The sequence below is a fragment of the Pagrus pagrus genome, assembly GCF_965226575.1.
Source record: "Pagrus pagrus genome assembly, chromosome: 4".
Taxonomy (NCBI): domain Eukaryota; kingdom Metazoa; phylum Chordata; class Actinopteri; order Spariformes; family Sparidae; genus Pagrus; species Pagrus pagrus.
Window position 1 is genome coordinate 20,584,233 of NC_140188.1, and position 18,531 is coordinate 20,602,763.

Consider the following 18,531-nt stretch of genomic DNA (forward strand, 5'->3'; position numbering starts at 1 on the left):
ACATATTTTCAAATCAATTTGGGATCTTGGAGCGTCCGGAGACTTGGATTACGTCGGACATTATGTTTTTTCAGTAGTCCCCATCTACTTCAGTTGTTTAGGAGAACACTGCAATGCTGTTTTGTTGTAAAGCTGAAGAAAGTTTCATTTCTGGGTGAACTTATCCTTTAATAGAGTGTAAAATCTCTTCAAGGCTCATCTTATTTATACCTCCAGGCACCCATAGTCTGCTCACACCAATATGCCAAGTGTGAAGGAAGTGAGTAACCATGTCAAAACACAAATCGAAAATTCTTATCTTATCTTATCTTATCTTATCTTATCTTATCAAATGTCTTCCATTCCCATATACTTCTCCCGCGTTTGATATAATAATCTCAGGAAATTCTCAGGTAATTCTTATAAATGTCTAAAAGCCCTGGCCTGACAGACTTCCACCTGTTGACAGGCCCTGAAAGCTCTCCCTATCGTTTTATCGCCTTGTTTTCCTCTCATGATTTCCTCAGTAAGATCGTTGGGTGAGGAGCACCTCTTTGATTCCTGGCTCATTGTAGTGTATCTGACCCTGCAGGTCACCGAGTGGAAAGAAGTGGATGTGTCACCGCTAAGCTCTTCTCCGTGTTAGAATAATATTTCTATGGTGCATTTAGGATGCTAACGCTAATCAAAACAGGACATCCTGAGGAGGGCCGTGCTCTCTCTTCCCCGGCCCTCGCTCGCCGACCGCTTTATGTTTTTGTGTTTGTGGAGGAGCGACAATCCCAGGAAGCCGCGAGGAGGGTTCATCAAAGCTCCGAGCAGGGGGCCCCGGCTGCAGGATCGCTGGAATGCGGCGTGGAAAGGAATCTCTACTGTCCTATTGTTCCCTTGTTTCCTCGGTCTCATCACACGCCGGCACGTCCAGTTCACTTACAGGTAAGCAGCGCTAATCAGCCCTGCATTCCTTTCCACGGCCGCATTCTTTCCTCTGCTGCGACCCTGACTGACTTGTGCGCACACAGAGAAGGTACACAGACACACACATACACAGAGGGGAAGTCATCAACACAGATCTCTGAGGACAGGGACGTGGTGTTTCCTTTTTCTCGGACAGGGGATTGGGAGTGGATCAGTGAGGTGAACACTGATGGTGCAGTGGAGAGATGAGCCACTTCCAAAAAACTGGGCTTAGCGTGTGGACTTGATGAGGTCCTAAAGGCTTAATTAAAGGTCACTATGTAGTTGCGGAGAAGAAATTCAAATTCAGAATTTTAATATTTACCATATTAATAATAATACAAACTCAGAAATATATATTTTTTAACAGAATAAACAAGCTGTTCTCAGAGCAAAATAAGGTCCCAAGAACAGTGTTTGAAGCTAGACAGGTGGCAGGGTCCGCCAAATATAAACAAAGTAAAACCTTATGAAATTGTGTTGTCCTTTAAGGTCAGTTTGTTTATGTAGTTTATTCAGTCGTGAAAACAAAGAGAGTTTGTTTATTTAGTTTGTTTAGGCATAAAAATATGAGTCAATGAAGATCCCCAAAATGACATAGTGCACCTTTAAGAACTGAGAAGTTTGTTTCACACATCATAAAACACTTCACAACATATGTATCAGTCCTACTGTCCCTTGTCTTTAACAATGAATTCACAGCTTGTCATGACTTTTCCTCTGCGTCCCTCACTGTAACCGTCACCGTTTCAGCGCTGCAGCACAGGCAGGACAGCTGCTATCAGAACCAATCAGGTGAATGTGGTGCAGCGCAAACTTCATCAGGAAGGCCCCGGCTTTGATCACATCTCCTACCCTCATCCCCCCCGTCCTGCCGGGGCCAGGGGTCACCGCTTAATGAGCTTCGGGGAGGAGATTGGGGGGGCTTGTTGTGGCCGAGATGAAAGATGTACAAGAATCACACACACATCGCACACAAACACATTAAACGTACACACCTGACTACATCTGCTCCGTCCTGTCCTCCCTTTTTTCAGCTACTGATGGGCACGACCTTATCCACTTGTTTCACCCCTCTTAATCAGAAATGACTACACGCCCTCACTCCTTCCATCCCCTCAGGGCCAGCCCGCTCCACCCAGGGAGATCCCCGAGCAGTGCTGGAACACGCTGTTATCACCACGTTCACAATGCAATTGTTGGGTAATTCCTGTTTATAGCTATGTGCTCCATCCAGTGTGTGAGAGTGAGAAAAAAGGCAGCGTTCTCTTTGTGAGCCCTCAGTGACAGTGATTGAAATGAATGTCCAGAGGCAGACACACAAAGATATTTACCACTTATTCAAAAGAATCCAAAATAAGTTGATCAATCCATTTTATGTGCTCCCAGTAGGCGAGGTATGAAAAAAGTAAAGTGATCAGACTGCAGCCTGTAATGAGACATGCAGACATAACATCATGTCTGCAGTCTGAAGTGCAGCACTCACAGATTGGCAGCAAGAATAAAGTCATATCAAACCTCTTGTTTAGCCCTCTTCCCTATAAAAGCACTCAACAATGTAGTAAAGTGACTTTGTGTAGTTAGCGGATGTGAGACACGGGGCCAGAGTGTCGGGCCCTGTTTCTACCACCTGCTTCAGGTAATTGATTGGAGTATAAAATGATTGAGTTTCTTTAATTAGCTAACAGACATCTCTCCTCAGAGCTGCGCCAGGGAGCGCTAACTTCACACCGCCTCATTAATAGCCCCCGGGCGAAGCGCACCATCAGCAATCTGTTGACATTATAACTCCTCAGACATCATAACGACGCACAAATCAGTTTGATGTCTGGGTAAACTTTTCAACTCAGCAAAATGTCATTTATCTGCAGACCAATTTGTGATGAGAAAATGGCGGCGTGTCACACCGCTTTGACAGCGCTTTGTTTTCGCGCGCGCGCGCGCCCAAAGCTCGCACGTACGCACTCTGCTCGACCAAATAAGCACAAACACACATGCTCGCCTCCCCTCTGAACACAAGCACAATCTATAAAAATATGCTTAGCTTGGGACTGGTCTGTTGATAATGACCTCAGCCTTGGCACCGCACCGGGCCAGACCAGACTGCCGACAGACTGGAGGCTTTTGTGTGGACTCCCTATCTCTAACTCCATGACCTTTAGGAGGGGAGAAGAAAGCAGAAATGCTTTTTTTTATTTAGAAGGGGTAAGGCTCGCTCATTGTTCTGTGTTGGTACGGTTTCCCTGTGGTAAACACACAGCGGTTCCCAGGCTTGACATGTTGCTGCACACCACCCTCCCGCCCTCCCCTCCCTCCATCCATCCCTTGGTGTTCCCACACTGCCCTGTCTGGGTCGCTGCACCACACCGCCACCCCCCCCCCCCCCCCCCAACAACAGCACATCAACATACAAACACACGTAAGCGCACTCACAATTACAGCTGCACACTCTCACTTTCACCCTCGCTTGTCTGGGTGCTTTTATGCATTATGAAATTCCTCACAAGACGGAGCAGAGCGGTGAGTTCGGATGGAGCGGAGAGATGCCCCAGGGCCCTGAGAGGGGGACCCACGACGAGGCCTGGAAGCTCCCCAGTTGCTCGGGACAGGGACCCATCCTTCAAGCGGGTGACAACAGCGCCTAAACAAACCACTAACCTCATCAGCTTTCTGTTTAGAGCCCTGAGACCGAGTCATGGACGACTCATTAACATCAGAGACCTTCCATAAGAGCCATTTTGTGAGGGAGGGGGGGGGCTTCTCCCGTCGTAAGAGGGGAGGAAAGTGGACGACATGTCAGACAGACGGGGGCGTTGATAGATGAGAGGGCCTGGGTCAACCTGCCACCCCGAAACCAACCAACACACACACACACACACACACACACATACACATACACACAGTTGTACCTCAAACACGACTAATACACCCGCAAACCTGCATGAGGACATAAGTGTGGGATGTGTTTTACACCTGGTTTGACAAGTGTTCAGCGAGCAGACACACTGCTGCTTTTTAATTAATAAATGTGAGTGTGTTCACTGTTTTAGGGCGTCACTTTGTGTTGAAAAGTGGTGAGGACCTAAAGGCTCAGACGAAAAGACGTTTTTTTAAAGGGTCCTCAACATATGAAATTCAAGGAAATGTAACGTGGAGATTGTATGTGGTCATCACACCTATAATCCGATGAACAATAACTGTTTTCCTGCACATGTTGTAGGCTTTTGCTTCACCTTATGATAGGCTACTGGTCCTGGGTTAAGCAGCCAGTTTCAACTGCAGGTGCAGGTGGAGAGAAAAGCATTTGTTCTCATTTGTTAGATAACATTTCTTGTTGCAAGCATTTTTAAAAAAAAACATTGTTATAAAATGATGCTTTTAAAAAGGGATGGGGACAAAACTGACCATTGTAAAAGAAGCGGTGGGGACATGTTCCCAGCGTCCACAGTGTAAATGACACCTGTTATTGTTACACAACAACGACTTTGAAGAAGAAAACTGAAACCTTTCCTAAGCATTCGTATCCACACAAGTATTTCTGATTTGATATCTGATTTTTTATGCCTAAACAAACTAAATGAACAAGCTCTTTGTTTTCACGACTGAATAAACTGAATAAACGAACTGACCTTAAAGGACAACACAGTTTAATACTGTTTTACTTTGTTTATATGTGGCGGACCCTGCCACCTTTCTAGCTTCAAACAGAGTTCTGGGGACCTTATTTTCCTCTGAGAACAGCTTGTTTATCAAGTTGTGGAAAAGATAAATATTTCTGACTTTGTGTTAGCCTGTTACCTCATTGATATTGTAAATATTAAAATTCTGAGTTTGGTTGGCACAAAACTTCAAGTTGAAAGAAGTCAGCAGCATGTTACTGAATCTGTATAAAAGGTTTTCTTTTTAAAAGTGAGCTGGCCGAAAGTGTAAAATAATCAGTGAGAAGGCCTTCTTGACTTGAGTTGATCTGCCCTATTGTGGCGCTAAGACGTGCCCATTACCACTGGATTGATATGATTCACTTGATGCGAAAAAAAAAAGAAACCATCATTCTATAAATTGTCTGCGTGGTCATTCATTTGCATCAGAAAACAGGTTCAAAGAAGCGATTAACATAACCTCGCGGAAGCAGAGAGGAGTCACCTCTGCCGTGGGCCCCAGTGATTCTTGACCCAGTCCATTACTGAAGGAGATATGGGACATTTGTATACGGCGCTTTGGCACCAAGCGGAGCGCAGGCAAAGAGCACCGCTCCGGGACAACAAGGGCTGTTTAATGGGGTCTCTATTTCACTTTCCTCGCGCCGGCCCGCTCCCTCTCACCTTTTAAATGGGCCGATCTATTAACCGTTTTAATGAGCTCCGCCAGACAAACGCGAGATGCATGGCCCATTGCACAATGTGAGGAGGACCGACGCGCTTCTCTCGGCCGCGGAGAGGAGAGGCGCTGACAGACGGCGAGACACCGAGGCGCGCAAGGCCTCCCTCTCTCTCTCTTTACTCTCTCTCTCTCACACGCACGTATACGCACAGCTTCCCGCGTGCCACTTTTTAAAGATGTGCATCTACCAAGCGATATTGCTCCATTTTTTGGAGACTGGCGGATCAGTGAGTGACGACTGATAAATATTTTAATTGTGAAAAATGATCGTGAAGCGTGCGCCCCGGGACGAAAAGCTGGATGTGAACGCTCCATTGGCACTTGTTAAGTTTCCCAAACAAAAAAATAAAAAACAAATAAAAAAAAGTCATGGAACTTTTCCTTTAGGCCTTTCATTTTATTACACCTCCGAAAATAACTAAATAAATACAATAAAATAGAATTAACGCGCTTTAGCTCTGCAAATCAAAATACCACTCTGGGTGGATTACGTAAGATTAATCGTCTTCGTAATTATTACTAACAAACTATCAAAGACCTCTAAACACATTATTATCAAGAGGTTTTTTTTTATTCTTTTTTATTGAGACACAAATATGCTAAGTGGACCTTTAATTAGGCCTACGCCAGCCTAGTTTGGATCATCAACCCCCTCCTCCTCCTCCAGCTCCATCTTTAGCCCACAGTTCACCGCGGGGTGCGGCCTGCGCGCCTTGGCTATACTTAGTTGGGAAGCAAAAGCGAGTTTTTGTGGCGCACCGCATTACATCTGGACGTGCGGACTAATCAGTCAGCCTCCATCAATCACCCTTACGTTTACCACCTCTCCATCACCTCCTCTATTACATCCACCCCCTTTTTTAAAAAAAAATGTTTTATCACACGGCTGTTCTGCGAAGGAGGCCCCCCGTACATGCCCGTTTTTTAACACGACTTCTCTGGACAGGCGGGGAGGCAGGCACACACTGAACGCATTTACCAGCAGAGCCTCTTATGAGGGGTCTGGGAATTTAAATATTCACTGTTGACACTGTGCAGACCTGGCTGGGGGCCAGAGCGGGCCCGCTCCTCCGGGGACCCAGAACATTCCCCCGTTCTGACTTAAGACGCAGAAATCTCGCTGTTCCATCTCGAGAATAATAATCGTTAAACACACGGGGAATTATCCCCGCTATACTCTCAGAGTGGCTTTAACGGTTTGGTAGAAAAGAAAAGTTGACGCGGTTGCTGCTTGATCCAAAAAAACTCCTATTCTAACAGAGTCACAGTCAAGAGGGCCGCGACGAGGAGAATCAAGTGTTTTCTTTCCTGTTGATGATGATGACGAAGGTGTGTGTGTGTGTGTGTGTGTGTGTGTTCACATATTTCTTTATGCGTGTCACAATATTTTCGAAACATTGAATAAAATCGCAAAAAGTAGTTCCTTATTCATATTTTCTGTTCATTAACCTTCAGCAAAATGTGAGTAGCTTATATATTTTCACTCCTGTGACGTAACAAACAGTACTTTGCATTTAAGTAACAGCATGTCACGACTTCTCCACGACCTGCTGCTGCCGTCCGGATCATGTCAGACGCAAAGTTGCAGCAGCCTGGCTTTGTTTTATTCGCTCTATTTATCTGCATCAGTGCGCTTCATATGCAGAAGTGGCCTGAAACGCACATCTTAACCTCCTTCATATACAGTTTCTGCAGGCACCGCGGTGTTGCAGGCCTGAGCCGCCACACTGTTGCACTCTCCTGTTATGACCTCCCCGCGTAATTCCCTCCACAAACATCTGCAATTCAATTCTACACGAGTGGTTACAGTCGGAGGCTCGACAATTAAATAATAACAAGAGCCCAAACTCAAATGAAAGTCAACGCGGCGCAGAGAATTGGACACAACGCTCGTGAAAGAAAAAAAAAACACAATATCATTCTTGATCATTTATTGTTTGGGCGAATCAATGCACGAGCAGCCACATCAGTCATCTCCCCCGATGCGTAAATTCTGCGACTTGATTGCGTCCGAGCAATTAAATCGATTTAATGACGAGAGTGTTTCCATATCGTGCCTAATTTAATCAAACCCATTGATTGCTTTAAAGTTATTATTCGATCCCGAGTGGGTTCTGTTAACAGGGAGAGAAGGCTCGCCTCCTGCGATCATCGCACTGCAGCTGTAAAACGCATGAAGAAAAATTAAATAAAAGCAGAATTAAAACATCAAAGTCTGAATTTGTTTGGCTGCGGCGCTGTATAATTTAACAATTAACACGCATTAATACGAGCTCGGAATGAACTGCACGACACACACACACACACACACACACACACACATAACCCCCTTCCCTGAAACATTTACCATGCCTGTCTAAATCCTCCTTTTCTCCTGATTTCTCTCCATCAACCTGCCTTTTTTCTTCCCAAGTTGCTCCCCGCAAAAACTGAAGTGAGCAGCAGCAGCAGCAGCAGCGTGCAGCGATTGCAACACAAACTGCCGATGCACGGGACACGGGACTCTGACCTACAGTTAGTACACTACAGCGCCCACTACATGCAACGAGCGGACTCCAACAGTGGAGCGGACGCCCCTGCAGAAAGTTCCTCCATCGCTCCCTAAACTTTAAAGTTTTACTCTCCGCTTGTTTTTTTCACTTTGTCACTCTCGGCGGGTGAAAGTGAGGATCACGCTCCTCTGGCGGAGATGAAGTCGTTTTCGAGAGGCTCTTAATAAACGCAGTGATAACAGCGACAGTCTCTAGAAGGTATACACTGTAAGATGGCATGTTTGAAAAGGAGAAAAAGAAAGGGATGTTGCACCTACTCGTGGCCAGTTTCCGTGCCCTGCCTTTGGACCTCATGGTGCCAGTCTCTCGGCGTGGGTTTGTTTGGATTTTTTCTTGGATCTTTTTTTCCTTCCTTTTTGTTTTTTCTCTGTCCTTTTTCTCTGGGTTTCTCAATCCAAACGCGCTATCTCTCCAGCATTGTCAGTCTGGACACCTTCGCACATGCGCACAGTCCCCCCCCCCGCACACACACACACACCGCTCACACACGCACACACACACACACGCCGAAATCTGCCGGCAGCAAGTGCCAGAAAAAAGTTTGGGACGATTGATCACTTTTGATACGAAGCTGATCTGGTCAAGATGTGTGAATCGCGGACTTCTCGTCTCGGTGTCAAGAGTTTCTCCAAACGATCGCCGAGCGAGAAAGCGGGGCACGCTGCAAAAAATGTCCGGAGAGTGTTTTGCAGGCTCGGGCTGAGGGCTGTTGTTTGTTTAACACGTGAGGAAACTTGGTAATTGAGATGCGCCCGGTGCAGTTTGACTTGTTTCAGCACTTAACTCCAAACAAGTGACTGACTTTTTGTTGTTTTTTTAATTTTCCTCAGGAAAGTCTGAGCCAGAATGAAGAAAAACTTCACTGAAAAGTTGAAATCAAAATGCCAAAGTCGATCCTTTTTAAAGAGAAAAAGTTTTCAAACTGAGCTGTGGGGTGAAAAGCTCTCGCGAGGTGGATATTTTTTGCAGCGCAGTCAGTCAGCACCCAGGATCTCCAGAGAGCCGAGGACATTCATCCCAACGATCTTTATTCTCAATCTTCTCTCTTTAAACGAACGCGCATTAATCAATGTCCACCCCAAATTACCAATGCTGGATATGGCCATTAAAGATTTTATATATTTTAATTGTGTTTTTATACCGAGCAGTGGAAAATGAATGAAAAGCGTCCCCCCCTCCCTCCCTCTTCTCTCTCTCTCTCCCTCTCCCTCTCTCCCCCGCTTGGGCACCCGACTGACAGCTCTAATATGAGAGTGCCCAGAGAGGGAAAAAAACCCTCTCTCTCCCTTTGTGCTGACAATTATTAATATGTTAAGTGCTCAGTATTAATGCCTGTTTGAGACGTTTCTGTTGCACTGCGTAAATTTCATCACTCGGTAATTGCTGAAGGCTCGAAAAAGGATGTTTTCACTTGATTTAACTTGGAAGGAGCTCTATCAAGAAAGAAAGAGAGAAAAAAAAAGGACTTTTGTCCAAACCTTCGTCTCAGTGGGTGGAATAATGTTTGAGTTATTTTTTAATTTATTTTTTTTCCCCCCCACTCGCTGTGGATTTTTGAGGCAAAAAAAGGAGGCCACACTCATAAATGCATGCCATCCAGGCACTAAAAGTCAATAAAATCACTGCATGTCTGCTGTTATCACATAAACATTTTATAGAGGCATATTTAGATACTGAGTCATATATCAGAGAAATGGAGTACCAGCCGGATAGAGAAAGAAACGGCGAATCGTGATTTGTTACAACTTCATTGTTGGATTAATAAAAAAACAAAAAAAAAACACAAAAACAAAATAGAAAGTGCATCCAGGCTCGATATCACAGAGGTGTTCTCCCGTCCGTCCCCAAATACGAGACGGCGTATAATTAAAGTAATTGGCAATTAATTAGATCCGCATGAGATCATGCTGACCTCGCAGGTGAACTCTTCAATGGGTTGTGAACTCGAGCCATCGATTCCCAAAGTGTGTCGAAACTGATTGAAGTCGTGACATCACGGCCATGTGACGGGTCAGCCCCGAAAACCAGAGCGTGCCACATGGTAACACACACACACACACACACACACACACACCAGAAATAGTTCTTTCGACTTATTCACAGACTTTTTTTTCTTTTTCTTTTATCAAATTCAATTTTTTATTTTTATTTTTTTTTGTAGTTTAGTGTTTAAGGCGCTGCACTGGACTGAACCAGACCAGGACACCTCTGGATCTCTATCCTAGGAGAGGTTAACACTGATACTTTATTGTGGTTGTGCCTCACTCTACCTCCACTGTAATGACATAAATGGTGCTATTAAGTGGGTTGCGCCTGTGAGCCGTGGCTGAGAAGGTGGCGCACGCACGCACGCACGCACACACAGAGAGAGAGAGAGAGAGCGAGCTTCAGGCGGCGCGCTCAATTAGCCTAAATGGAAACAGTTTTCATTCACCGCAATAACTCACTCTTCTCTCCCCTCGTCTGCTCTCGCTTCTCAAGCACTCTCTCAATACATATTTTATTATGATACGCTGAACCCGGTGGCAGGGCGGAGCGGCGCGCGGATCCCCACAGCCCCGTGGATTGTAATTATTAGAAATTAATTGGGTTCGGGACCCCCACGGTTGCGAGTGTAAACTAAGAGACTGCGCCACTTCTCTCACTTTGCGTTGAGTTCAGAAACATCAGTTCAACAACACTGTCTAATTCAATATTGTCTAAAGCGGGTGGACTCTTTTGCTTTTTGTACGTTTTGCTGTATTACAGTAGCGGTGTATTCAGTTATTAAGGGGTTAAAAAATAACATGATGTGTGTTGGGGGCCTGTCGAGGCAGACTAAAAGTGAAAAGGGAGCCTCCGGCACAAGGAAATTACCAGCGCCCGCGTGACCTTTGAGCAAGGTAATCAATCAAGTGATCAACAGGGATATTTATCACTGCTTTGTCCGACCGAACCTGTGTGTAGAGAAAGAGAATAAAAGATGGAAAATGAGGGTGCTGATATTCAGGTAGGTTAGCCTGCAATTATTAAGAATAACAGACATTACATCAATTATCCATTGATCTTTCTCTTTAGATAATAATAATAATAATAATAATAATAATATGTCGTTATATAAGTAGAAAACTCACATTAAATATTAAAATCTGCTCTAAATGAGAAACATCAGACAGCCATAAAGCTCCTAATAAAAAACAGCCACATCTCCACAGTGCAGGCCACATTTCTTCTTGACCATTACTGCTGCTCCATATCGGCGGCCTGCTAAATGACATACACGTGAGGAACACGTGTCACGCTTTTATTTCTATTCAAATCTATTTCTCACACTTGTCCCGTGAATATAATACTGCAAAGATTTCCCTGCTTTTTTTTTTTTTTCTGCTCTTTTTTTTTGTTACAGTAAAACATGCAAAGATTTATTTGGCCCGGTGCGTGCCTGCCTGCCTGCCTGCTGCCCCTGTGTGGAGAATTATCGACCCAATCAAACGCACTGAAAGCTTCCAATGAACAGCTAATGCACTGAAATAATACTCCGAAGCAGAAAGTAATCCCTCCTCACAGGGCGAGGAGCTGATGGTATCCCCAGTTATTATAATAATGATAATAAAAAATAACTTTTAACGCAGACAACAAGAGAAAAAGGAGGTATTTCTAACAAACTTGACTCAACATCCACATTTATTATTTTTATTGCACATGTTTTTATGTTGCATGTGACAGCATGTAGGCCTGAATCAAAAATTAATCTAACTGAATATCGGATAAAGTCATAGCTGAAATGTCTTGTCAGTTTCAAGGTGAGGATGTGCTAAAAACCAAATAAACAATAAAAATAATTATAACCTGCCTCCATACATAACACAACATGTTTGAACGCAGATATATTTGATAAACACATATATCTATATCTACATATCTAGACAATATAAACACGTAAAAAGCGTGAGACAATCTAAGGAGCAGGCCTGATAAAAATCTTGTACTTTTAAAGATCTTTTGTTTAGATTTTATGTCACAATCCAATCATCTTTCTACTCCAATGTATGTGGGTTAAACATTAAAACGGTGCTACACTTATCTTTTAATTAACACGTAATTATTCGAGTGAAAAACACCAGTGTAATTGTTCGGCAGAAATATGTATTCGTCGCATATCAGGAGAAAAACAACTGAGAGATCATTGTGCTGTGTGTAGGCCACCGTCCTCACAGGGAAGATGTTGATTTTAATTGTTGCGATTGAATAAAACGACGCAAGTTAACTGTGATTTACCAACAGAATCAAGTCGCAAAACATTTACATGAATTTTATTAGCATGTTTCAAAATAATAAAAGTGTATAAAAGGTCCCCAGACGTGAAGCACCGAGACCACAAAATGCGATATGGTTCTGTGTCTGTGCTTGTTCTCCGATACTGCAAGAGGCTGAGTCGGTGTGAAACACCAGCTTGTTGCTGAAAATGCCTTATACTACACCGCCCTCTAGTGGTGAGCGTCCTGTAATGTGTTTTAGTTGGGACAGTTGGGACCTACTCTGGGTCAGTGTCCTGTGCCCTGCCTTTGGACCTCATGGTGCCAGTCTCTCAGCGTGGGTTTGATTTTCTTCCTCTTTTTTCCCACCTTTTTGTTTTTTCTCTGGGTTTCTCAATCCATCTCATCAGTTGTTGATGTACTGATGAGCGTGTAGTCATGCAGCGTCCAGATCGATCTCAGCAGTCCTATCACAAATGTATCTCGTAAAAAATCCTGCAGCGACTGTATACGGCCTACATTACAGGAAAAACAGGTCTCTTACTGTTGGTGTCATCATTTACAGACTTGGTACAGATCAAGTGAATGAACTTAAAAGCCAAATGTTGACATGTGACTGATTGATGACCCGGCCTGGCTTGTACAGAGGTAAAGTGCATTTTAACAACCGCTTGTAGACTCAGTTTCCAGTATGGGAGACAGATTACAATGCGCTCCTCAGACAATTTGTGGAAGTAGTATTGATAGGGCTGGTGTTGACCATGGACATATTTATCTCTGAAGACTGCTTGATGGGAGGCACTTCTTGTACACACACACACACACACACACACACACACACACACAAACACAGACTCACACACACACACACACACACACACACACACACACACACAACACAAACACAGACTCACACACATGTATCTCAAAGTACCAAACTCATCCCCCATCAATTTCAACTGATGCTCCCCTTGCAACCAGTCCCGTCAACAGAGATGTGACAAGTAATCAATAGGACAGTCGATCGGGTTTATTTATCTCTGTTTCCAGTAACGGCAGACAGTGGAATCCTTGTCAATTTCCCGGTTGTGAGGCAATTAAGAGAACATACAGATGGATGGGACACAGAGAGACAACCAGTCAATAACCCGGACAGTGTCTGCAGTTGTCTGCTTACGGCTCACTTCCTTTGAACTTGAAACGCACAGATTGATTTCAAAATTGCTTCGTATGAACATTTTTCAGCACATCCGTGTACGCTTTAGATCCGAAACAATAAATCAATGCGCCTTTTCGCAGAGGACATTTTGACAAGGCACAACAGGAAAAGAACAGGTGTAAATAATACAATTAATGATGGCTGAATTCCTTTTAGCTGCTTCAGTTGCAGGGTCCTGGTAATGTTTATGTTGGTGCATTACTTACTGGAACACTCGACTGGAACAGAGCCACCAGTGATGTTAATAGTAACACCTGTGCTTTCTCTATAACAGGCTCATTGTGACAAATGTTGACTGTGAAAGTTAATTAAATTAAAGCAATTGGCTCCATAAATTCAAAGGTCGCCCAGATGCAAGATGATCTTTATCACTCTTGCTGCAAATTAAATCCTCAATCATGTTTGTCCCTCGCTCCTGGTATTTTTGCACTACAGGCACTCCTCTCTCCAATAAACAGAGTGAAGCGCCAACTGACGCTGTCCCACATAAACTGAGACTATCATGATCTTCCCACAAACTTATTCAAGGGAAAACCCTGAGCTCTGATAAAAATGTTCCCCAGAAACCTTACACAGTAGTCAGCCATCACTTCTGAAGTGACAGGCGTCACAGGGAGCTGAAGTTAGAGTTGTTTCGCTCTGGCGTCAAGCACAAACTAGGTCTAGTACATTTATTTCAGCCATGAGGGGGCGCACAATAAAATATTTATTTTTGATAAGATAGACCCACTTGAAAGGGATCCATGCACAGACTTAACATTTTTCTTACTTACCTTTTCGTAGAAGCCAACAAGACAAAGGAAGAACTGAAGAGTGGCACTTCTCTCAAGCTGTAGTTACTCCTCTCTGCATTCTCCATATTAGGTTCTCTGTGTGATTCATAATGGGAGTAAATAAACTGCCAGGGGGCACCGTGTGATGCTTACCTTCCATTTCTCGCCTGCCTGCTGTTCTCTGCGGTGCTCGAAGTGCTTAATTTGTGAGACGCATCGAAATGAGAGAGAAGGGAAAGTATCCAGGGATGCACACATGGCAACATAGACCTGACAAAGCTGAATTGGCCATCGGGGTTATCCGGGGGGCTGGTTGCTTTGTGGGCAACGTGAGCATCCCCCTTCTCACCGGCTCTTCAAGCACTTTTGTTTAGTCATTCTTCTTTCCTGTTTTATTTTGAAATACTCTCCTCTCATCTTACTTAAGTTGACTTACTTTTACTTTATTTCCTGCCGTCATTCTCACCTTTGTGATCGCTGATTAGTTTCACCTGACCCTCAGTAGCCTTTCCCTTCCTTTTGTAGTTAGTCTTTGTCTCTGTTCTACTTTTGTTTTTCTTGGACCTTGCCCATATTTTTTTTGTCAAATTTGTTTGCCTGATTGGACTGCCTTCCCTGGTTATGATCCTTGCCTGCCTCACCATCCTGTAAATCTGGTGACTTTTGTGGGACTCTGATAACTCAACTGCCTTCGCCTTTGCATCTGGGTCCTACCTCTTGTTGTCTATACCTTGAGCAAACCAGATCTTTGAGGAAAGGCACTGCGTTAGTCATGGCTCTCATTGTGTTGTGGAAATGACACACTATGTAAGTTAGAAGGGTCACCCAGATTCACATCAGTTTTTTACATGAAGGATTACTGGACAACAAATCTGCCCAATCGTAGCTATAATTAAATTAATTCAACTGCAACACTTGCATGTGATATATCTGAACTTCCAGTTTCTGCTTGACCAAAGGCCTATAATCTACTTTTAATATTATTTGGCTTCACTTCTGGTTGCTCAGTATCCAGATTGCCAAGCAAAGCAGTTCAAAGGGAAATCCACAGTATAACCCAACAGAGGTGAGATTACTCGGGCAATTAAATCTCCAGTGCAGCTAAGAGTGCTTAATACCAGCTATGTCCCTCAACTTTAAGGGAATTCAGCCATTTGGACTGGTTGGAAAATGACTTGATAAGTTGCAGCCAGGGATTCAAACCAGTAATCTTCTGATTACTGGAAAACCCACTCTACCTCCTGAGCTACAGCTGCCCCTGTACGACTTCAACAATGTGTTGATCATGGTGTACTGGATTACTCTCCCGAGTTGAATTTCCAACAATGGTCAGTCTCCAAAGATGAACAGGTGTACCATAGTTAAAACATATATTAGAGATAGACTTTCACAGGAAGAGCAAATTGTTCTTTTCCTGTTTCCAACGTATTCCGTAACAACAAGCAACGTTCAAAATGCAAATGGGTGTTCGCACTGTATGTGACATGTGCCTCAAACCAAGGCTCCAAAGATAAAATCAGATAGGAATGTTCTGACGTAATGAAAAACTAAACACAGACACATTCATGAACACAGTACATGTGTTTGTCTGGGCTGAACACGCACCCCCCAGCTCAACACTGGGCTCCTCATCTAATGCTCACTATCTCAATGCTCCTCTCATTCTGCCTCCATATACTGTAGTTTGACAAATTAATGGGGGTACGAGGTCCACACATTGCTGCATTTTGAGCTCCGGATGCATTCAACTTCCTGTTTACATATAGCCATAGTATGGGAGCCTTGTAGGACGCACCCATTACCATGATGTTAGCATTGCCAGCTTCTCTTTAGCAGACAACGGAGTGGCAAGAAGTAAGGACCGGTCAGTAGCGAAGTGGCATAGTAGGCTAAACTCTACACTGCTGACCCTTTTTATGTGTAACTAGCACAGAAGCAGTAGGCTTTCAAGCACTGAGCAGAAAATCATGTATGTTAATATACATTCAGCTTTTATGTTGAATTTAAATGTTTTAAATAAAACTTCTTTTCAAGTCCATGGTTTGAGGTGCTTTGGAAAGGATTTTGGTAAGGAAATACAGTTAGGTTAAGTAGGTAAGTGACCAAATTTTAGTGCAACAAACTAGACATCATGAGAACGGGCTCACATACGAAAAAAGATGAGCGTTGTGGCACGATATTACAGCACACCTGAAATTTTATTATGAGCGAAGGCTGCTCCTCACTGAATCTTCTTGGAGATGTTGTCATCAACAAGGAAGGGAAACAGTGCAAACAGACTACAAAACCCCAGAAAACAGAATAAACCCAGACAGGATTACAACAGGACCGTGACACTCAACCAGGTAAATAATCACCAGCCGCCACTGGTTGGCACACCTGAGGGGCTCACTAAGACGAGGTATGTTGAGTCTAAAGCCAGGGTTTTCTGGGTCATGAAGGTGGCCCTCCCGGACTAAATCACAATGGTAACTTCTGCTGTACACCAAACCTGGGCCGGAGGAGGTTATGTTTATAGTTTTGGATTTGATAAAAAAGGCGCTGACCTTTTCACTAATGTTTTTGAAATGGCGCCACCATTCTCACAAAATCCAGTAGACCTAGTTGCCAGATTGTAAGATTGTAAGAGTTTCTCTCTTTGAAGGGAGAGAATGTTCAGAGATTGAAGTTATCTGTTGGCCTTGTTGCGTCCCTTTGTTATGTCCAGGGGGCACAGGGAACGGCAACATGACAAATCAAGGATTGAGACAAGACAAAGTTAACGGTTAAAGAAAAATACTTTATTGAGGATGAACTTAACTCACTCAACTCACGAGGTTTACAAAATGTGGGGGAGGAAAGAAGGGACGTGGCGTGCCAAAGGAAAGAAACCAATAAAACAAAAGGCGTATACTAATTCTTATTCAAAACACAAAACAAAAACCTCTGTCTTCTCTAAAAAAAAAAAGTGTTCAAAACAACTTTCAAAACAATTCACAAGTGGCATCCATCCACCGCCAAACTAGTGTTTTTAGACGGTTTACAACATGATGAAATGTATAGCGCACCCCAACTTACCTAACTCCTTTCTCCCACCACATAATTGTTACAAACTTGTTGGGCCACATGTTAAAGCTGTAGATGAATTTTCGTTCATCTGATCAACCCAAGTGAGAAGATTCAGGAGTTCAATTGTTAATGTTGTCTGTCTCCAGGTTCCTTTCATAGAGGGCCCTCACTTTGTCTGCTCCAACCGGTATGAATAGTATTAGTTGATAAGATATTGAGGTGTTATTGAGGTCATCAGGCAACAGAGGTAAGTGGATAAACTTTTCAGTCATGTTGATGTGGTTCTAGCTGGTGCTTCTCATCCTCACAATAGACAAATCTTGTGCTGCCTAATTCAGTAAAGAGGAACAGGTTGTTATAATGGAGAGCTATGAAGAATATATATATAAAAAAAACAATATTGCAGCAAAAACCAACGCTGTTACTGCCGTAAGGCAAAGAAGGAATGCTGGCCAAAACTCAGATAGTTTATTTATTTCACCACTCAGTGCACCCTAAATGCCAACGGTTAAAATGCCAAGTGCACACTTTTGAGCTCTTAAACTTTAAACTTGATTGGCTTTGGGAGACAGTGGGCAATGTTTCAGGGCTTCTGGTGTAGCCAGCAGATATCCAGATAACAAATGATGGATATTTGGACCAAGACATTCTCACCCTTGTTTACAGTCAGATGAGGAATCTTGGAACCTGTTGGCTGTGGTTGTCACCTGACAATGATTAAAATGATATATGCATATGAATGCATAAAGTTAAAAAAAAAAACTAACTTAAAGCTAAATTGTCCTCAGACGATAGCCTGTGGGTTCTGAGATTGTATTTCAGCCATTGTATTTCCAGCTTTTTGAGCTATCCTTCGATTCATAATGTAACAGCAACTCGTACTCATACTCATACTAGCAGAGCATCACAATCTGACATATGTATCATAAACACTAGCGCTGATAGTGCATGTACAGTACCACAGTAAAAGGGAAGCCAGTTCACATAGTGTAGTGGTTATCCAATCCCCTTACATGATAAGACAGACTTTTTGTCACACGACAGAGGAGAAAAAGGTAGAAACAGTGCAACCGATAATCTGCTTGTGCCCAAAAATATATAAAGTGATGTGATAAGACAGTTAAGGCCATAAAGCTCTACTGGAAGGTCCTCAGTTTTTTCATTATGGTTCAGATTTCCTCAAAATTAAACCACAAAGCCACCTAGCTTGCCAGCTAAAGGCTATACTTCATCATAAGTGAGTAAAAAACTGGCTGTGGAGTTTGTGCAGCCACTCATAAAATATCACATAAAATATGTAAGCATGATCTGTTGTCTGCACTGCAGTCCAGATTCCATGAGCAGAAAACAACATTGTGCACATCTTCAAAGCCTCCAGTAGATGGCTG

The 18,531-nt window shown here is 43.4% G+C and overlaps 1 protein-coding gene across 11 annotated transcripts in view; it reads right to left on the reverse strand.

Moving 5' to 3' along the window:
• mecom (MDS1 and EVI1 complex locus) overlaps positions 1-8,227 on the reverse strand; it is a 142,753-nt gene extending 134,526 nt beyond the window's left edge. For all 11 annotated transcript variants that reach the window (XM_084350602.1, XM_084350610.1, XM_084350607.1 and 8 more), the window contains exon 1: positions 8,126-8,227. In XM_084350602.1, the coding sequence (XP_084206728.1) occupies positions 8,126-8,162 (37 nt within the window). In that variant the 5' untranslated portion in view covers positions 8,163-8,227. The remainder of the gene's footprint in view (positions 1-8,125) is intronic.
• Between the last annotated feature and the right edge of the window lie 10,304 nt (positions 8,228-18,531).